Source organism: Lutra lutra, chromosome 4 (genome assembly GCF_902655055.1).
Source record: "Lutra lutra chromosome 4, mLutLut1.2, whole genome shotgun sequence".
Classification (NCBI taxonomy): domain Eukaryota; kingdom Metazoa; phylum Chordata; class Mammalia; order Carnivora; family Mustelidae; genus Lutra; species Lutra lutra.
The window spans coordinates 99,994,946-100,016,868 of record NC_062281.1 but is presented as its reverse complement, the minus strand read 5'-3'; the positions used below and the strand labels follow the sequence as shown (position 1 = coordinate 100,016,868).

The window sequence follows — 21,923 nt, the reverse complement described above, 5'->3', positions numbered from 1 at the left end:
CTCTCTGCTCAGCCGGGAGCCTGCTTTCCCCTCTCTCTCTGCCTGCCTCTCTGCCTACTTGTGATCTCTCTCTCTCTCTGTCACATTAAAAAAAAAAAAGATTAAAAAAAAAAAAAAAAAGAAACCTTCACAACAGCTTGGAGGGGTATAATTATCTCCACTTTCCAGCCAAAGATGCAGCGGCTCAGAGAGGTTGTCTTTGCCCCAGGTCACACAGCAGTATGCAGGACTCTATTTTACCCTCTATCATGGGCGTCCAATAACATTTGTTGATTGAGTGAATGAACAAACAAGAAGCACCCAGAGTGCAGGTGATCCGTTGTGCGAGGCCACCCTGGAGACCCTGCCACCTCGGGCGATGGACTCTGCTCACCGTCTCCCCTCCAAAATACACCCTCTCTCGGAAGCGCCCCGTGCGGGCTCTGGGGCTCCACCCCCTACTCCGCCTGGCTCTCCAGCCACGCCTCCACCTCGGGGTTCTTTCTGAGCTTACCGTCCGAGTTTTCGCTTGGCTCCAGACGCCGCCAGGAGGGCCTCTCTGGGCCCTGCGATGTGTGGCCGGCTCCATTCCCCTGCCCCTCCCTTCGCCCTCCCTCACTCTTCAAACTTCTTTTTTCCACCCTCTTTAAACTTCACTCATCCTACTGCCCGCCTCCTCCACTCCCACCGACCAATCGGTGGTCCTCACTCTCGCCGAGGCTCCGCCCCCTGCCCGCTGGGGGCCAATCCACGGCGAGGGAGTCGAGCGCTGGGGCCCGTTCCCTAGCGCCTGGCCTGTGACGGCAGCGCGCCGGGCGCCGCGCGGCAGGAGGGGGCGGGGCTCTGGGTGAGGGATGGGCGAGGGCGGGGGGGAAGGGAAGAGGGAGGCGGAGGAGGTTGCGGCGGGTTTGAAAGCGGCAGTTTCCTGGCAGCTTGGGCAGGCGTTGGTCTCCGCGCTCCAGCTCCGCAGCGGCCACAGTCGATCCTGCGACGGGTCTACGCGCGCTTCTGCGCACCCCCCGACGGATTTTTCTCGTTCCGGCTTTTGCCCGTTCACCTCCCCGCCCCCCTGCTTCTGCCTTTCCCGCCGCTCCGGCGCGGAGCCTGGGGGCCAGCCGGCGGCCGTGACCCCGCCCGAAACCCCTCTGGAGCCGCCCGGGGACAGTTCCCCTCTCCTTCCTTCAGCCTAGCCCGGGGTGGTCCTCGCCGAGCCCGGCAGCCCCGGGGAGCGCAGCCGGGAGGGGCGTCCGAGGGGCGTCTCGGGGCTTGGAGCAGCCCGGCCCCGGCGGGCTGCGGTCGGGGCGGGGGGGGGGGGGGGAGGCGCCAGAGCGGCGAGGCCCCCTCGCCGGGCTGCACGGGCTGCCGGGCCCCCAGGCTGAGAGGGGGCCGGAGCGGCGCCCCCGCCGCCCGCGCGGGGTCTCCCCCATGGTGCAGCGGGGTTCGGGATGTCGAAGACGCTGAAGAAGAAGAAGCACTGGCTCAGCAAGGTGCAGGAGTGCGCGGTGTCCTGGGCCGGGCCCCCGGGCGACTTGGGCGCGGAGATCCGGGGCGGCGCGGAGCGCGGCGAGTTCCCTTACCTGGGGCGGCTCCGGGAGGAGCCCGGCGGGGGCACCTGCTGCGTCGTCTCGGGCAAGGCGCCCAGCCCTGGGGATGTGTTGCTGGAGGTGAACGGGACGCCTGTCAGCGGGCTCACCAACCGGGACACCCTGGCTGTCATCCGCCACTTCCGAGAGCCCATCCGTCTCAAGACTGTGAAGCCAGGTATGCCGGCTCTGCCTTTTGTCTCGGGGTCTGGGGGCAAGTCGGGGTGGGCGTCCTGGGAGAGGCGGCCACTCCTTATTGCTTCTCGCCCTGGGTAATCGTTTATTTCCAGGGTGCGCGGGACTCCCTGGCGAGGGGATGAGGGGTGGTGGTGATTCCCAATTTGCTGGTAGGAAAACTGAGCTCTGGCTGGCCCGGGCTGCTCTGTAGGCTGCAAGTATTGCAGCCAGAAGCTGGGTTTCCTAAATCTGTAGCCCCGACTCCTACCGAGAGTTTCTGACCCGAGATGAAAAAAAGGCGGGGGCAGCCTTTTCCGATGCTCCCCTTTATGGAGAAGGTCTTCATGATTGTAGAGTATTCTTTGGAACAGTCTTATGCATTTTCTAATCGGGAATCAGGTCTTGTACTATTGAAGCACTTGGTGCCAAGGTTACCACCTAGTGTACCTAGGAGGGCTTAGCGGCTTCAGTGTTTCTTGCACACCAGCAACACCTGGGAGCTGACAGCCTAACTCACTCAGTTCAGGTGGTTTCAGGTGTCTGGGTATGGATGCAGTACAGTAGGTGATATGTGACCGAGTAGAGTGTTCTTGCGGGGTGCTGTTGAATAGTCTGGGCTTCGAAAGAACTAGGTGCCTCTTCGGAGTAAAATCTTTTCTAAATCTTTGATTTCACACACATTTTGTAGAAGTGGTGAGTAAAACGGACCCCCGTTGCCCTGGTGTCTTTTATGCAAGTCAGATCTACTGCAAAGCACGTTCCGTTTATGTTTCAAAGCATTGATCAGACTGCGTACAGTGAAATCTGATAGTGTGCAATGGTCCTGATGTATTTGTTATCTACAGCATTGTTCAGCATTGGTTGGAATGTGGCTCTGTTTTCTGAGAGGCTTGTAGGAGAGAGAATTACGATCACAATGTTATTAGAAATCAAACTAATTTCGTTATGTGTGCTCTACTGAATCTATAGTGCATCAAAATATCATGGGCTTTTTAATTGTGACTTGGGCTGGAGCGATCAGTCCATCCCTTCACTGCAAAATGCTAGAAAAATCGGGAGAAAAATTTAACATGTTCTCTCCCTCACATTGTTTTTTCTTTCTCAGCAGCTCACTTTGGAAATCTCTCTTTCATAGTCCATGGGCTTATTGGGAACTGATGGTTTGTGGTGCAATATACATATGTGTGAGTATTGTGGGTGTATATGCACACACTCACATGTCCCTGCAATCTTAAATTAAGATTTTCTTCATGTGGTCTGTTTCATCATACTCATTTTAAGCTTACAGTTTATGTAAGGGCTTCTTTTTTATTGCTAATTTAAAAAACTTTGGCAGACTTTAAACTTCATTTTCTGTATAGTTTCACAAATTAAGAAATTCTTAACTCAAACTTTCAGAGCCGTATGTGAAAGGTGGAGGAAAGGTTTTGGGGGCTGTAATTTAGTGAGTCAGGCACTGTCTGTAATATGCAAAATACTATATAATACATGGTTTACTAGTATAGGTGCCATTTAGTTCAAATCCCATGAGTCAGGGAATAATGAGAACATCTGCATCATAGTGTTTTGTTTTGATTAGTTGGGGCCATAAATGAGAATGTAACTCTTATTTTCAAAAATAGTTTAAGATTTAATAGATTGAGGAAGTCGATATATACTCAAAGTATTGTGATTCTTTTAGAAGACTGGGGAGATCTTTAATATTAGTCTGATGTGCAGGTTATATATTTTCTCAACGTTTATATCAAATTTAAGAAAATAATTCAAAGTTTAGAGTGTATTTGGTAATATACATTAGCTGTGTTGAATAAAAATCATATGCCCTGGGATGTAGTTGATATTTTTATAGTAATAAAATTTTGCCCTCTTGACAACCACAGTTACTTTTCTACTTTAAATGTTAAGCCAAAAAACAAAGAGGGGAATAATTTATATTAATGGGTTTAGCATATTTTCTGATCATTAATAATAAAAGTTCTGAATACAACACTTATTTTTTTAAAGGTATGCTCTGCTTCAGTAATTTCTAAAGGGTACCACTATGTGTCATCTGAGATTCTTATTCTTTGTTTCTAAGTAAGTTGTAATTTAAAAATCTCAATTTCTCAAAGGATAGTATTCTTAGTTTTTTAGTATCCTCATGTTAAGCATTACATGAAATGGCTTTCTTAAATGGCTTTGTTTAAACAACATTTGTTGTAAAATAGCAAGGTTTTTGCAGGCTAAGTGCAAGACTTCAAATATTAGAAATTAAGGAACTAGAAGAGTTTATTCCTAGAACTTTGGGTGTGATTACAAATCACATAAATATTATCTCTGGAGGAGACAGGGATTCCATACTGTTAGGCTTAAATTTGAAAAGTATGAAAGTACAAAGTAAGGAAGTTTAAAAAGGAATTTGCTCTGCACATTTTTTTTCCATTTTATCTAAACTTTGTGAGAGAAATGGATTTTCCATTTTAATAAGGAATTGTAAAGTGTACTTTGCACTCTCTCTTGTCTTGATTAGCAACTCTTTGTAAAACTATATTCATAACATCATCTAGAAACTAGTACAGTTCAAGAGTAAATTTAACATTTCTGTGAGATGTAATAATAGTGGGAATGATCTCACATTCATTGTCTTCTGACAAAGTCCATGGCAAAAGGATGAATATAGATCCTTCCTAGTTTTCTCCTTTTTGTCTAGTACATGCTAAGAGGAGCTCAGCCAAAGCCAGCGTCAACACCTGGATGACTTAAGGAAGATTCTTTCTGGCATTGACCGTCTTCTGCTTTGATTTGGGGCTTTAGTATTTTTTTTTTTCTTACTTGCAAATTCCATTAAAGATTATAACGGGAAAAAACCCCCACTTTAAAATATGGTTCTTAATCCTAGGCTTTCTTGAGAGAATTAGGGAATATCTTATTGGAATCTTATTTTTACTTAGTATTCACATAATACACAGCAGTCAGTACATTCCTGCTTCGAGGACCGTCTTTAGTTTCACCTGTTCTTTGGCCCAGCTGGTCACCTATATCTTAATTACAAACCTTTTCTTTTTTTCTTTTCTTCTCTCTTTTTTCTCTTCTCTCTCTTTTTTTTTTATTCTTGTCTGCAAGGAGAAAAGTTCTTAATTGAATTTGATCTTTGTAGTTTCACAATAGTAAAGGAAGTTGAACTTTGGACCTCTGATGAAATTGTTACATGATCTAGTCCTGTGACCAGGCTTAGTTTCTTTGATTTTATTTCAGAGCGTATTTTTAAGCAGTTTCTTTTCTGGCTAATGATAGAAATAGTCAGTTTTGTTCTAAAATTCTCCGGATGATGAATGTTTGACTTTAATATTCAATTCGTATACTTTTTTAAACACATATTTCAGTGGTTGCAAATTATGTGGATTTTATTCCGCAGGTTAAGTATTGATACATTAAGTACATGAAATCATTATCTACTGCTTTATTATGCTTTCAACTACCTTAAGTCTGCTACTGTATCTAGAGTGGAAAATCATGAGGAACAATATTACTGTTTAAACAAAAACTAATTTGAAATAGATCTTGTTTAATGCCAATTAATTGTAGGTCAAAGTTTGCCACGGACTCTTAGAGACATTTGATTTATAGGGGAATTTTGTTAAAATGAGCACATTCCTAGAAATCCATTCCCCATTGGTGAAGAAGCATTACTAGACGCTTTTGAGTAAGGGTGTTACGTTATGCCAATAATGAATAACTTTATCCCTTTCTTTTAACTTTTGGGTCTGTCTTTTTGGTTTAATGGGTAATTTGGGACTTGTGAATTTTGTTTAGGTGGTTGTCATATTTGATGAAGGGAAGGGTGAAAGAAGTTAAAATTCAATTGCTAGCTTCCTGTGTTTCTAATACAAAAATCTTCTTTTTTAACATAGAAGCTAGAGATTGGGTGAGGCAACCTCTTTGTTAGGGAAAACAGCATTAAATTTTGATAAACCTTAAATTGGAAACTTTACTGTCCTCTCAAAATTTGGTAGCAATTTTTTGGGTCTAAAATTGGTCTCAACTCCAGTAACTTCAGGTTTTGGACTTTATTCATTGACACCTTCAGTTCATGTGAATAATGGGCTTATGTCCTAGAAGCTGAAGAAATATTTAATAATTGGCCCTTTTCAGTTTTCCTATCATTTGTTTTATTCAGTTGAATGTTAAAACTGATTTTCATGGGACATAACTGTGTTCCTGGGGAATATAAATTGTTTTCCTCTGGAGGTTCTGGGAAGTACTTTATAAAACCTCTGAGAGACAAATTTCTGTGTGTGTGTGTGTGTGTGTTTCTTGGTCTCTAATTTATCTAAATTGATGGTAAAACAAATCTACATTTGTGCGGCGCCTGGGTGGCTCAGTGGGTTAAAGCCTCTGCCTTCAGCTCAGGTCATGATCCCAGGGTCCTGGGATCGAGCCCCACATCGGGCTCTCTGCTCAGCGGGGAGCCTGCTTCTTCCTCTCTCTCTCTCTGCCTGCCTCTCCGCCTACTTGTGATATCTCTCTCTGTCAAATAAATAAATAAAATTAAAAAAAACAAAAACAAATCTACATTTGCTCCAGGATCTGACTTGTGAAGTCAGTGCATAATCTTCTCAGGTGAATAGTTTCATAAAATATCTTTACCATATAATCTCTAAGTGCTTTATAAATTTTGTGAGCACTTAGGAGTTTGGGGAGTGTGTTGTCAGAGAATTTCATTTTTATGAACCACTTCCATATTCAGTACCAATTCCAAACTCTACCAATTCTTAAGTCAGTTTTTGGTTGTTTGTGATATGATGAAGGGTAAGTATTTTGGTAATGAAGACCAGAACTGTGACCCTTTTAATTAAATAAGCAGTTCTGGCTCTCCTCTGAATTTTTGAGAAATAATTTCCTTGTAGTACTACATTTTGGCAGAGAATGAATGTCCTTTATTTAAAAGTGCTCCTAAGGGTAAGACTTTTGGTGGCTCAGAGGCTAGTGTTATGAGAGACGTGTTTGTGCGGGAAGAGTTGTTCTTCTCCTTGAAAGTATGTTATTTAGAATGTTTCCCCCAAAAGGTGCTGATTTTACTTTATAAAGAGAAAAAGTTTGGTTCCTGGCACATGTTCATTCCCTCAGCAGCCGTTTGGGGGTGTACCCATGTGAGCTAGCCCTGGTGATATAAAAACAGATAGAAAAATGAATCAGTAATGATCTCGGTCTTCAAGAAGCTCACACTTTAATGGGAGCTTAAGGTTTCATTGGCCAAGAAGACCTGTAGTACGGGTTTTACCTTTTTCACTCTTCTCCTAGTACTTAAATAAAACTCTTTAGATAAGTTTGAGTGTGAATTTTGGTGGAAGCTAGACTAATTAATTGGTTGCCAAGCACACTGTTCTAAAAAGTGGTGTGGGGCTACATCTTAGGATTTGGGTTCTCAGGTCATTACAAAAAGAGGGAAATCAACTATAAACACAATTATCTTTTGAAAAGCCCTTAGTTAAATTGCCCTCAAAATACAATCTGTTTTAGTCAGAGTGTATTTTATACATTGTATTTGTATTATCCCATTTATAGGACCAGAATTTCTTACCTACCCCGCCCCCCGCCCCTGCCATGTTGGAACCAATTGCTGTGTTTTGGCTGAACACTAAGTGAAATAGTTTTGCTTGCATTAAAGAGTTAGGTTTTTTGTTTTTTGTTTTTTTCTTTAATAAAACCCATCTTTTAATTTTAAAAAATTACCCTCATCTGGGTGTGCATAGTGAATTTGTAGAAGTTAAATGTGCCCATGAGGTGAAAGAAAGCTTTCATTGCTTTTGTGTCTTGGTAGGGTCCTTCCCTTGTGCCCTGATTTTCTGCTTTGGCTAGCAGAGGAGAGAACTGTGAAGAATTTTGAATTTAGCCTAGCTTTGAGAGATGGATAAGTGTTGGTTGAGTGAAATTCGTAGCCTCTCAGTAGTATGTAAGAAGCAGAGGAAGAGACAGATATGGGACAAGAATGTTCAATACAGACAGATCTTCAGTATAATCCATCTCAGTCATGTATGTGTATGTGGGTAAAAACTTATTTTATGTAAATGCACAAAATCTGCATTATAGAATAATTGGAAAATGGAGAATCATATTGTTTAAATATATAGGTAGTTCTAATATGAATCATCTAGAAATAATGCTGGTAAAGTGCTTATGGCCATTTCTACCTTCAACCTTATTCAACTCATAATGTAATGAGTATTTTTATTTAACCCATAATGTAGCTGAAATATTATTGGTAGTACTTTGCTTTATGGTAATAGGCTTTCTTGTGTTGCCTTGGAAGCCTAGCCAATTTTATAGGAAAATGCAATTTGCTAATCTAGTAAAAAGAGAACTGGAAATAGATTTCCACCTTAACTCCCCCTTCTCTTTTGTTAGAGTCACAGTTGACTGGCTTCCAGAGAAAAGGGTAGCACCATTATATTTCCATCCCCACCCCCCCATCCCCCCAACCTTAGCAGTGTGTCCTAACACAATTGCTCCGCAGTGTTCCCAGGAGCAGCTCTGCTTCCTCCCAACCCCCCAATTTTAGTCATTGCCTCATGGCCAGGGGAACATGGATTACATTTTGAGCACCATAATTTGACTTGTGACATAACTAAATAGCTGAGAAAGGACAGATGGTGCTCATAAATTGGAAGGTACCTTGTTTTAGTAACACGCTGGAGATAGTTTCAGAGACTCAGGAATATAGAGGGTTAAACTTTTTGCTATAATGTATTTGGAGTTTAGGTTTTTTGTTTTTTTGTTTTTTAAGATTTTATTTATTTATTTGAGAGAGAGCAGAGGGGAGAAGGTCAGAGGGAGAAGCAGACTCCCCACGGAGCTGAGAGCCTGATGCGGGACTCGATCCCTAGACTCCGGGATCATGACCTGAACCAAAGGCAGATGCTTAACCTGTTGAGCCCCCCAGGTGCCCTGGAGTGTAGGGTTTTTAAAAAATATTATGGAATGCAAATTGGAAAAAAATTTTGCTTTAAATTTGTTAAAATTAGCATCTATTCTATTTGGAGGCAGTCCTGGTCTCGGGTATACATTATGAACAGTACCTGATCTACTTAATTAAAACTTTCTAGCGTCTTAGGTTCTTTGCTATTTTTTTTTAGTTTTAAATACATAATTATTTTTCTTGCTTCCAGGGAGTTTGTGAGTGGGTACCCTGTTTCTCATTGTTGTTCTGATTGGGAATTATATGTGACTATGAAAAATATTTTTGTTTTCCTTTTAAAGAATTTATTTTAGAGAGAGTGAGTGGGGGCGGGGGCTGGGGCGGAGCAGAAGCAGATGGAAAGGGAGAGAGAAAATCTCAAGCAGACTCCTCACTGGACTCTAAGCCGGACATGGAGCTCAGTCTCACAACCCTGAGACTGGGACCTGAGCCAAAATCGAGTTGGACCCTTCACCAATGGAGCCACCCAGGTGTCCCAGCAAAAATGGGGTTATTTACGTACACATGATGACATTTAACAGAAATAGTTTTATGGAATAAAAATACTCTGAAAGGGAGGGGGAAAAAGGAAGTATTTATTAATAAATGCTTTATTTCTGATTTTCATCAAATAGAATTATGCGAACTTGGCTTTTTTTCCCCTCTAATAAAATAACTTAAAAAAAAATCCCTTTTAATGGAGTAGCCCCAGAGATCTATTACTCTTTGGATGTGGTTATCCAGTTTGCAACAGGTATTTGGTGATATGTAGGTCAGATCTCATCAGGAAGGGGGAAAAACAATCCCAATTCACATGTCTGTTTCTGTGTTTGTAAGGATTCCATAGCAAGTGACAGAAACTGCTGAGGTTAATTTAGGCTAGAAAGTTTATTGGCTTACACACATGAAAACCCACGCCTAGGGCTGTAGCAGCTAAATTCATGCTCTTAAGTGATGGTTATTGGGACTCTCTCTTGGCCCTGTTCCTCAGACTTGGCTTCTTTTTCAGCTCACCTCTCAGTGTTGCAAGAAAGGTGGCTCTGAACCACCCACCCCCCAAATCATATGGAGTCCTTAAAGCTTCTCATCTTTATTCTGGAGTCCAATAATGAATTTCATGCAGGGACTCTGTGCCCATCTCTTGGACCAGTTGTAGAGAGAGGGCAGCCGGGTACTGTGATTGGCCAGGCCTGCATGACACGTCTACTCTTGCAGTTGAATATAGAAAGCACAATGTGATTAATAATTGTCCTAGAACTCTAGGAGATAAGGGATGGGTATTTCCTCAAAAGATGGGATGCTGGGGAGGCAATACTACAGGAAATGGCCTCTTTTGAAACATTTAATCTCTCCTACTTTGAAACCACCAACAGTATACAGTTGTCATAAAGCTTATCATTTTTTAAAAACCAGATATTGACTGTAGACCAAAACTGAGATACTGATTTTATTCAAATAGTTTACTTAAATATTATAATTTTGAAGTTTTTAATCTAAGAGCTGCTTTTATTTAAATGCTTTCTCTTTAAGATATCAACATCTCGGGGTGCCTGGGTGGCTCAGTTGGTTAAGCATTTGACTTTTGATTTCCGCTCAGGTCATGATCTCCGAGTCCTGGGATTGAGCCCTATGTCGGGCTCTTTACCCAAGGGGAGTCTGCTTGAGATTCTCTGTTTCCCTTTCCTTCTACCCCTTCCCACCTCCCCTGCACGTGTGTGTGTACATGCTGTCTCAAATAAATAAATCTTAAAAGATATCAACATCTCAGTTTTTTAATGTGTGCAATTAAAAGGTAGGTACTGCTTGTACTTTTTCAATTTTTTAAAACATCAGGATTCTCTAAGTCAGTGCTGCTTATTCTTAGGTGGATAGGATGCTTTGGAGGATCATTTAATTATTTTTGCCATTGAGAAAATGATTGTTAATCTGTTTAATATGATTTTTTTGAACTTCATATTATTACATCATTTTGAAGATGAAATTCTAAAATAATTGCTTTCCGGGATGTTTTGCTCTTCATTCATTCATTCATTCATTTTAAATAGGCTCCATGCCCATTGTGGAGCCTGATCCAGGGCTTGAACTCATGATCCTGAGATCAAGACCTGAGATAAGATCAAGAGTCTAAGGCTTAACTCAGCCACCCAGGGGCCTCCAGGATGTTTTGCTTTTAAGACAATGGTCTTTTAAAATATAAACTGAAGCTGCATTTTTATTATTTCTAAGCGTTCTCTAATAATACCTTTAAACCATGATCTCATAGAAGTCAAACATAAACTACTTCACTGACTCTTTGAAACACTGCTTAAGTGTGTAATGTAGTAGCTGTTTAATCATCTAAAAAGTTATTTGGCAGACACTGTAGGATAAAATCTGACCCACCTTTGTTTTTTCCTGCCTCCACTGGAGGAAGGTACTTGGAGTAGAGTTGGCAGGTTGAAAGAGAGGGGTGTGTACACTGAATATCTTTTCCCACTTTTTTATATTCTTGATTACCAGATGAGTGTCTTTAACTCCAATACCATGAAAACAATTTAAAATCAACCTTCAGTTTATGTATAACATGCATGGTAGGAGTTCTGAAGTTTGGCTTAGTTTTGTCTGGTTGTATCTTTAGTGAGCTTTTTTTTTTTTTTTTTTTTTTAAGATTTTATTTTTTTATTAGAGAGATCACAGGTAGAGAGGCAGGCGGGGGGGGGGGGGGGGAAGCAGGCTCCCCGCTGAGCAGAGAGCCCGATGCGGGCCTCGATCCCAGGACACTGAGATCATGACCTGAGCTGAAGGCAGAGGCTTAACCCACTGAGCCACTCAGGCGCCCCTCTTTATTGAGTGTTAAATATTGTTAAATTATTTATAAATATGCTATTTTACACCAAAGCCAACATTCACGGAATTGGGTGTGATTCATCAAAAATCATATCATGACTTTGTATTTTTAGATTAATGTATGTCTGTCTTGGGATGTCTTTAAACCATGTTTGGAAAATCACTGCTTCTATTGCAGAATCCTCTATTATTAGAGTTCTCCAGTTAATTCCACATATTGATTAATTAAGCCATGAAAGCTGTTAAAATAATACCATTTCCTTACCTCTGCTCACAGAACTATATCTTAACCCACTTCTGTAGCTTTGGGCAGGAGGACATTTTGTTAAAATATTTATTTTAGCTAAGGATGCTTTTCACAAGTTTCCGTGTTTTCAGTTAAAAAAAACTTAATTTCCTTTAAATAGAGTTAGAATTGCTAACTAGAGCTATCTCGTAGTGAGATGCTGGTGAATGAGGTGACACATCAGCCTTCCTTTGGCGGTGACTCTAAGTTGGCAACCTTGCTCTGAGTGTAATAGGAAATATTCTGACTTGGGGACTTGTGATACTACTAGCTGCCGTTTACTGAGTAACAATTGTATGTCCATACATCATACACCCCCTTTGTTTGGTTTATAAGGATATGCATATTGGCATACATGTATTTCTGTAAAGAAATTTACATGTTGTCATTCTCTGTGAGTCAGGCGCTGTCCTCTCCCTTTTACACATGAGAAAACTAAGATCCAGAATGATGAGCACACCAAAGGTTGCAGACTCACCCCAAGGACTAGGAACTGAAGCAGCTTTGAGTCTTCATTCTTCACTTTCCAGATAGAGTATTATTTCATTTTGTCTGAAAAAATCTGCCTTACTTCCTTTTTCTCTATTAAAAGGAAAAAAACCCCACAATTCTGAACTGTTTGAGTGGGTGTTAAATGCAGTAAAACATTGGGCAAGTACTTAAAATAAAAGCTTCATTTCTTGGTTCTGTTTCTAAACAAAGTTTGTGGCAGTGCAGCTTAATCTTTATAGCTAAACTGTGCCTGATGAAGGAGCCCCCAGAATTATGCATCAGACAGAAAGTTAGCATTAATTCTTGCCACCTTTGGTAAGATAATTTTCCAGCTGTTCTCTGTAAAAGCCTGGATACTCTGAGGGTAAATATACTTGGGAAGATTATCTACTTGATACTGCAAATAATATCTTGTTCTCACGTTTCCTGTCTACTCATTGTATAATCCACTCATCAGGAAGGTATTTCTTGGCACACATACCTTGAGACAGGTGGCCTAAAAGAATGTTCTGTTGAGGGTAAGAATGAATATATTTTGGGACTAGGAATTTTTTTTTAAAGTCTGCAGAATCTGTTCAAGGTATACTTTACTTTTAAATAAAACGAAGCCAAGCTAGATGGAAGAATAACTCATTGTATTCAAGTAGATCTCTCTTCTTCCGGACGTCAAGTACTCTACGGTAAGGTGGCCCCTTGAAGAGGTGGTTAAAGCAGGTTGTAGACACTGGCACCTCTTATTCTTTAAGTGTTTGTGCTATTACGTCTTCTGTGTGGGCTTCAAGTCAGCCATTCAACTGGAAGGAACCATAGCAATCCAACTAATACCCTTAGTCTACAGAGAAATGAATTGAGGCTTAGCAAAGGCAGGTAGCTCTGCTCAGAGGCCCAGCACAAAGCTGGCAGAGTGTGGCCTGGAACTCTGGTTGTTTTTGTTGTTTTGGTTTCTGGCATAAGGCTCTCTGTAGGAAATTGTAGTGAAATTGATGAAAAAAAGAAGTAATCTGTTAAACATATTCTGTCCCTTTATGAAATTTGCGTTGCTTTGCAATTAAGTATCAAAGCCTAGACTAGGTCTTTTAGGCCATCAGCATGCCTAAGTGTTGCTAGAGACAACAGTAGTAACCCAGGGGCTGGAGGACAGAAAATTTTGATCATTCTGTGCCACAGGTTTCTATGACATTTGTGGCCTCATGTAATGCAGTGGCTTGGTTAAGATCTAAATAGTCAGAAAACTGTTAGCTGGTGTAATAGCTGTATATCTAAGTATTGGTTCTTGTTAGGTGTTTTAGCTTTGAAAAATTATTTCTCCCATCAGAAAAGTTCTTTGCAGTGCTTTCAGTAGAATCCTTCTGACTGGGTGCTTTGTAGGGTGGACTGCTGTCGCTCTTCTCTCCCTTCTTGGTGGGGCGATAGTACAAGTCTGAATTAGAGCCTGCTCTACTTTTATTTCTTCCCCTCAGCCTGACTAGGGGATGCAGTGGGGAAGAGGAGTTTCAGAGCTAGGAACTGCTCAGGGATGCGATAGATGAACCGTCAAGGGCGCTTTTGGCTCAGGGTCCTTGAGCTTGTGTGGCTGTAATGATGGTGAAGATGACTGAGAATGGGGGGCTGTGTTCCTGCTGGGTATGGGACAAGTAGATGTCTCGGGCCACACAGACCTGGCCACAGTTTTGGGGAGACTCTTCTCAGGAAGGTATGACTAATGGAAATAGTAATGTCTCACTGGGGCCTCTTGTATGTCTGTGAAAGAACAGCGTGAGCGTAGACCTGGAAAGATCTCTCTATAGTCAGTCTACCGTAGACTCTTGTAGTATCAGTTGGGGTTAAGTGCAGGAAACTGAAAGGGATGTAATACAGGGAATTAGTTGCTTAGGGAATCTTTGAAAGGGCTGGAGAGCTGGGCTCTAGGCCAGGACTCAGAATGACTTCCAGGACACCTTGGAACAACATGGCGTGGGAGCTGCCCCCTCTGCCACTGTCAGGAAAGTGGCATTAAGGAGGTTGTCATTGCAACGAAGGCAGGAAAATACCACGGCCCTTATGGCGGAGGGGACCATAGCAGCCACTGCTATTGCCGTCAGAGCTGCTTGAAGTCTGGAAGGTAGTGTCTGGCCAGTGCTGTGACAACATCTAGATGCCCCTGAGCTACTGACTGACTCGGTGCCAGCCCTGCTACTTCTGCCATTGTCCCTCAACAGCCCTGAGGCCGGAGACTGGGCTCTGACATGCCTTGTTTGCTGGCTGAAGGCCACTAAAAGCCACAGGCTGATGGAGCTCTGCTTCACTTCTGCCTTCCATATTTTGTGTCCTATATCTTACATGGTGGAACTGAATTTTTATTCCGCATACTAGCTGTAAAGGAACCTGGGAAATACAGGTTTTAGCTTACCAACCTCTGCATTTTAGGAAGGCTTACTATAAGCAGGTGGGTGCTGAGTGCCTGCTGACCCTTTCCCGCACATGCTCATCTTCGTCTTCTTCTTTTTTTTTTTTTTTTAAAGATGTTATTTATTTGACACAGCATAAGAGAATGAGGCACAAGCAGGGGGAGAGACAGGGAGAAGGAGAAGCAGGCTCCCCACTGAGCAGGGAGCCTGACACCGGGCTGGATCCCCAGGATCCTGGGATCATGACCTGAGCCGAAGGCAGACACTTAATCAACTGAGCCACCCAGGCGTCCCCCCTGCCAACCCCCACAGGCTCATCTAATTAAAGATAGTATTTAAATACAATTTAATCCTTTCCTGATAACTGTCATTTCTGTGAGTTTGTCTTTTTGAAATGGCCTGTAGTTGGAGTGATCACAAAGCTGATAGATTTTTAACATCTCTATCTTGCTACTAGCTTACATCTGTCCTACCTTCTGTCCCTGCTGCTGAGACATCTGTGTTTTCTATCACTTAATCTCCATCTTCCCTATAACCTGCAGGCATCCAGGCCAGGGAGGGCACCTCAGCTGAAATAACCAGCTCATAAGCTGGTCAACAACCTGTGATTTCTGTGCCTTTGTAAGATGAATGGGGCCAGTAAGACTCTTTCCTGGGGATTTGAACTAAGAAAGCATTTCCAGTTAGGGGTAGGCACTTCAGCTGAGAGGTTTTGCCAGTGATGCCCTGAGTTGGCTGTACTCTTTTTTGAGCCTGATGGTTGAATGTTCAGGAACTGAGCGAGTTAGTTGTCCAAAGAGTCATTTGAAAACATTAAGTTGCATAAAATTACAATTAAGCAAAGTATATTAACAACAAAGTTACTTAATACTCAAAGTTAGTGATTTCCTTATTTTATCAGCTCTACTGAGGTACAACTGACAAAATTGTAATAGTATATAGCATGATGATTTGGTTTATATAACACACTTCTCTGTGTTACCAGTCTTAATAGAACACTTGAATTCTTTTTTTAAATATTAGGAATTTACTTTTATTTTTTAAAGATTTTGTTTATTTGTGAGAGAGTGAGAGAGAGAGAGACAGTGAGAGAGAGAAGGAGCTGGGAGGAAGGGGTTCAGAAGCAGGCTCCCTGCTGAGCAGAGAGCCCAATGTGGGGCTCAATCCCAGGACCCTGGGATCATGACCTGAGCCGAAGGTAGATGGTTAACTGACTGAGCCACCCAGGCGCCCCCAGAACACTCTGGAATTTTATGGTATTTTTTATTTTGATGAGAATACTTCAAGTTAGCATATTTCAGTCATGCAATATAATATTATCAACTATAGTCATCATATTATACATTAGATCCTCAGACCTCTCTCCTTTCCCCTTTTACCAGCCTCTCCTTGCCTCCACTGTTTCTGTGACTTTGACCTTCTCTTTTTTCTTTCTTTCTTTCTTTCTTTCTTTAATATTCCATGCCCTTTCCTAATTATTCTACTACATTTTACTACTCTCTATTCTCTTGGGTTTCTTTACATCTGTTGTAACTGAGTGGTGGAAATACTGTATAATAGGTTATCTTCCCAGCCATGTTTTCACTGTTTTCATGGCTGTGGTGGGAGTTGTTAGCGTCTACAAAACACACCACTGATTGTGAGGTGGGGAGGGAGAGTCAGGGTTGGAAAGGCCATTTTTAACCATGTACAAACTAAAATTTTGGGAGAAGAAACCATGAATGAGCAGAAGAAATTGACACATGCAGTAGGGTTGAGGTGTATTTCCGGAAGACCACTGGAGGGAAGGGCCACAAACTCTTCCCAAGGTCCAGAATCATTCTGGAATCATCCTACAGCTCCAGCCTCCAGGAGGTGCAGCCTTATTTTATTCCCTGTTCTTGGAATTATGTGAAATTGTGAATTCCTCTGTGTCATTGACCTTAACAGAACACTCTGGAATTTTATGGTGTTTTATTTGTTTCTGTTTCAGTACCTTTACTCATGATGAGGAGACAGTCTGTTGAAAGTTTGGGTTCAGATTTTCTGGGATGGAGACGCAAGTAAAGAAGGTCAAGAGGGCCAGGAGCAGTGTGATATGTGGGATTTCCAGAGAGAGGCATTTGTACCTTGTAGCTTATGGTCCACATCCTTCCCCAAAGTAGATTCTGTATTAGAATAAGATTGAAATCTCCACTATGGGATGCCTGAATACATGCATTTTATTCTGGCATTTTTCATGTATTACAGTTGCTTGGGCATAGGTTAGCTTGTTACAGTATAAATGCCCTACGCCTCAGAGGCTCGAGTCCTGGGGCACAGGTAGCATCTCTCTTCTTCTGTAGCTCCTGCCTGTCCCTTCAGGAACAGATACGGTTCACACTAATGTCTGGAGCTCCCTGCCTCAGCCGCCTTTGATCAGCTGCTCGCTCTCTGCTCATCTCTCCAGTTTTGTTTTCTCTTGACTCTTGATAGCTTCTCCCACGGGTCTCTGCTTTCCGAAGAAAAGACAGACCTTGGAGAGATCCTGTCAGCCAATTGCAATGTTCCTTCACTTACCCTCGTGGATTGTCCAATTTCTCAGGGGCTCAGGTGGAAACTGGCGGTGGGGGGGCATCCTTCTATTTTCTTTGACGTTTGACCTTGCTTAGATATTCGGGAGCTGCTCTGTACCCCCAGAACATGCGTGTATGTGTTTTTCTATTTCTGGATTTGAAAATATTCCAGATGCCTGTCTCTAGGTAATATTTTATTTCATATCCTTGTTTTAGCGGTTCAAACTGGATTGCACATACTAAACAAACCCAGTCTTTGAAAAAATCATCTTAAAAAAATAGGAATTAGAAATGGATCTTTGAAAGGCCAATAGATAGTCTCTTAGGATAATTTCTTACTAATTGAAAGAATGAAAAATTGTCTAATTATGGCATATTAGTCTGCTGTTAAAGTGATATAATGCAGATGAGAATTTCATCAGCATTAAGGAACTTACTATAAGTAAACAACGTAGAAATACTGTGTCATTCCCTGGGGCGCCTGGGTGGCTCAGTCAGTTGAGCATCCGACTCTTGGTTTTGGCGCAGGTCATGATCTCAGGGTTGTGATATCGAGCCCCACATCAGCCTCGGTGGAGTGTGGAGTCTGCTTGCTATTCTTCCCCTGCTCTCACATGCTCCATCTCTCTCACTCTCTCTCCCCTCCTCTCAAATCAATAAATAAGATCTTAAAAAGAAATGTTTTCTCATTCCCCCAAAATACTCAATGGGAATCAGTATAATTTGCCTTACTACCTACAGCTGGCAAATTCTTCACCTCCTGGGATACTACTTTTTCTCTATCCCTGGCACCGGTGGTATTAAAGAAGCATCTATGCAAACGATATTAAAATCTTATAGCCCTTCTGTGGCCATTTTCTGGCTTGGGGGGCCTGATTAGAAGAGAGGACATGGTCAGAGTTTCTTCCTTGTGCTTACATGGCGCCCCTCTCTTTAAGCCATGGTGCAGCCTCACTGAGCTGTTCTTTAGTTTACTGCTCCTACCGTAAGTGAAAGAACAGTTGTGCAAGAGTGTGGTCCTCATGTCCCACTTGGCCAGGTCTGTTTCTGGCCCACAGTTTTCACCTCAAGTTGCTGTCATAATCTTTTCACTGGGGGTGGACAAGATTTCCTCCATTTTTGTTGTCTTGTTGTTCATTCATTTTAAAAAACAATGTAACTGAATAGAAACATAGAGCTCGGTGTGTGTAATTTCACTTGGCACATCATGTTGTAGGACCCATTGTCTTTATTATGTTCACAGAGGTGAAATCACAACCTCTAACCCATCTTTGGGCCAAATCTAAACAGCTTTTTGGTAAAGCCTGGTGGGATTTTACACAAAGCTGTGGCACAGCACCATCAAGTGTGACTTTAAAATGTAGGCTTGGAGTCGATCAGTGGTGGAATCTTAGTTCTACACTTCTCATCTGCTACCTTGGACAGATTAGACGCCTCAGATTCTTCCTCTATAGTGAGGATAATACTGCCTGTCTCATGGGGCTGAAAAATAAATTGTATTAGCTGCAGTTGTGTAGGACGTTTTCCCCAACTGTTTTAAAGTGGGGCCCCCGGTCATTATTTTATTCAAGACACTTGTTTGTAACTAGTTTAGAATATTTAGCATTTTAGACCACTGATCTAATTACATTTCTCATCATCATGAAGCTGTGAATTCAACCATAGAGATAACTGTGAGTTATCCTAGAGAATTGGCACCAGACATGAATATGGTTCTTATTAAGTACCCAAATTCAGAAATATGTCTGTTTGCCTTGAAAAATATCTTGGCGAGCTGAAAATTTTGCAACTTTCGGTGATCATGCAGTGTATACCTAGGTATGCGTTATGGGTTGAATTGTGTGCCCCCAAAAGGTATCTCGATGTCCTCCCTCCAGTACTGAAGTTTGGAAACAGGGTCATTGCAGACATAAGCAGTTAAGACAAAGTCCTTCTGAGTAGGATGGGTTCTTAAGAGACACAGAGTCATGAGAGGAGGATACTGTGTGACCAGGTGACTCTGGAGGCAGAGGCTGAAGGGCTGCACCTGCCAGCCGGGGGGGGGGCACTAAGGACCAATGGCTATCCGTAGCAGCTAGAAGAGGCACAGACTCAGCCCAGGGTCTCTGGGAGAGTGTGGCCCTGGTGACACCTTGATTGTGGACTTCTAGCTTCCAGGACTGAGAGAGAATAGATTTTTACTGTTTTGAGCTGCCTGATTTGTATATACTTTGTTACAATAGCTTTAGAAACGAGTCTATTTTTTATAATGATAAATAGACCCACATTATTTAAGAAACATCTCAGCATATTAAAAAGACCACCTTCTGTATAACATTAAACTGAGGATTAATATGCTATGGGTAGTCAAATATTTTTTCTTTCAGCAATTAGTATGCTAGATGACAGAAGCTTATTACTGTCTAAATTCCCTAAGGCTAAAGGACTACAACATTGTAGAGTAGGTGGTAAGTCTCTTTCTTAACACTGGTTTCCTTGCTCGTGTTCCCTATTTGTGCCTTTATATGTACTATTAAGACGCGGGGGGGCTGCATGATCTTCCTTTATGTTTTCTAGATAATTTAGGAAACTTCTTTTTTTTTTTTTTTAAAGATTTTATTTATTTGACAGATCACAAGTAGGCAGAGAGGCAGGCAGAGAGAGATGGGGAAGCAGGGTCCCTGCTGAGCAGAGAGCCCGATGCGGGGCTCGATCCCAGGACTCCGGGATCATGACCTGAGCTGAAGGCAGAGGCTTTAACCCACTGAGCCACCCAGGCGCCCCAATTTGGGAAACTTCTTAAACCAAAGAAAAAAATGCTATGTTGTAGGTAAATGTTTACTGAGGACAAATGAAATAGTACCACGGTCAAATGTAAGAGCATATTAACGCTTTCATACGGTGGAAATTTACTGAGCATTTGCTAAGTCCCTGCCAGTGTTCTAGGCATTGGGTATATGCCCATAAACAAAGCAAGCAAGATCTCTTATGGAGTTAGGATTCCAGTTGGGGAGGTAGATAATAAAGAAGAAAATATAAACAATGCCATTATAATAATAACAGTATCAAAGAAGACATTGGTAGCTCTTACTATGTGCCACGTGTTACTTTTAAGTGTTCTCCTTCATATTTATTTAGTCTCACAATGACCCTATGAAGTTGGTTTGTCTCTGTTTTACATATGAAAAGACTTAGGCACAGAGAAGCCAAGTAACTTTCCCCAGGTCACACAGCTTAGGGACGTACGGAGCTGGACCCTGAATCTAGGCAATGTGACTGCAGAAGTCTGTGTTCAGAAGTGATATACTCTCACCCTCTAAAAAGCATAGATTGGGATGAGGAGATAGAGAGTGTGTTGTTTAGATTGGGTGGTCCAGGAAGGCCTCCCTGAGGAGGGGACATGGAAGTTGTACATTGTATGACTAGAAGGAAGGAGTTGGTCAAGTGAAATTTTTGAGAGGAAGCATCGCAGAAGGAATTACTAAGTCCAGAGACCTTAATGTAAGAGCTGGGTGGGTCATAGGACAGTAAAGACTGGGATGGCTGATCCCTGGGAAAGGAGGAGTAGAAGGCCTAGGAATGAGGTCGAAGAAGTCAACAGAAGCCAGCAGGGGTCTGTCAGCATGGGAAGGGTTTGAATATTATTTATATTCTTAATGTCACCAAAAAGTTAGAGATGAAAAGTGAATGTCCAGTATGTGTTTCAAATAATCATTGTTTATGATTCTTATGATTCAGGAGGGACAGGAGAGGAGGAAGGGAAGAGGGAGAAGGTCAGCTTGGACTAGCATGAGAGGAGGGCACTGAACGAGTGGATGGACTCGAGAGAGGTCTTGAAGGAGGAGCTAACATGACTTGGCCCATGGGTTGCAAAGTGGAGGGAGGGGAGGACTTCGGACTTCTAGACTTTGCTTTGAACAAGTGGATGTGTGATGGTGCCATTTCCAGGAATGGAAAGATGGGGGATTAGGGCTAGTGAAGAAGTTTTTCTGTGAAGAGGTATATCTACCATCTAGATTATTTTCCTAACTTTTTACCCTCTTTGCTTTATTCTATATTATGTTATCCTTGTAGCCATCCATCAGGATTTTTTATGCATGTCAGTATTTTTTGCAACTTGCAGTTATCAGTACATTTCCTCAAGGAAGGTTTTTCAAACGTCTAGTTTTCTCATATTCCACATGAGAAAACCGAGGTGATAGGCTCAAGGTTGTGTAGCTAATTATTTTTTGGATTCAGGATTAGTATGCAGGTTATCATTAGCCTAGGATTCTAATTTGATTACATTTTAACATGTAAATGAGAATAAAAGTGAATTTTGGACATTGGACAAGTTTGGCTGCCAACTGGTTTGTGTGCTAAAAATCTCTTGGACCCAAATTTCAAAGACAAAATGCAAAGGATGTGGTACTACTGTTGCATTTGATTGGATTACAAAGTTAGCTTATCACTTAGGACTTGTTGGAAAGTACAGTATATGTAGACTTGAGAACATTTTCAGATATTTGGTCCAAGAATGTAGCTTGGGATTCTTCCAAGGATTAATCCTTTTGTTGGCAAAGCCTTTGCATTTAATTAGCAAATGTTCCTTGCATGCCTACTATGCACTTAGCCTCACGCCAGGCCAAGATACAACAGGGAATGATTCATTTCCTTTCAAGGAATTTAGCCTTTGTGTTTTGTTTCAATTTCCTGAAATCGCTTTCCATCTTTTGCTATATGTTTAAAGATGTAATAAAAGCTGTA

At 42.0% G+C, this 21,923-nt stretch overlaps 1 protein-coding gene across 4 annotated transcripts in view; it reads left to right on the top strand.

Moving 5' to 3' along the window:
* MAGI3 (membrane associated guanylate kinase, WW and PDZ domain containing 3) overlaps positions 1 to 21,923 on the top strand; it is a 445,211-nt gene that overhangs the window by 214,558 nt on the left and 208,730 nt on the right. For 3 of the 4 annotated variants that reach the window (XM_047726840.1, XM_047726839.1, XM_047726842.1), the window contains exon 1: positions 850 to 1,740. The exons of the other annotated variant lie outside the window; for it this stretch is intronic. In XM_047726840.1, coding sequence (XP_047582796.1) covers positions 1,425 to 1,740 — 316 coding nt within the window. In that variant the 5' untranslated portion in view covers positions 850 to 1,424. Of the gene's footprint in view, positions 1 to 849; positions 1,741 to 21,923 lie in introns of those variants that run through there. 4 annotated transcript variants of the gene reach the window in all.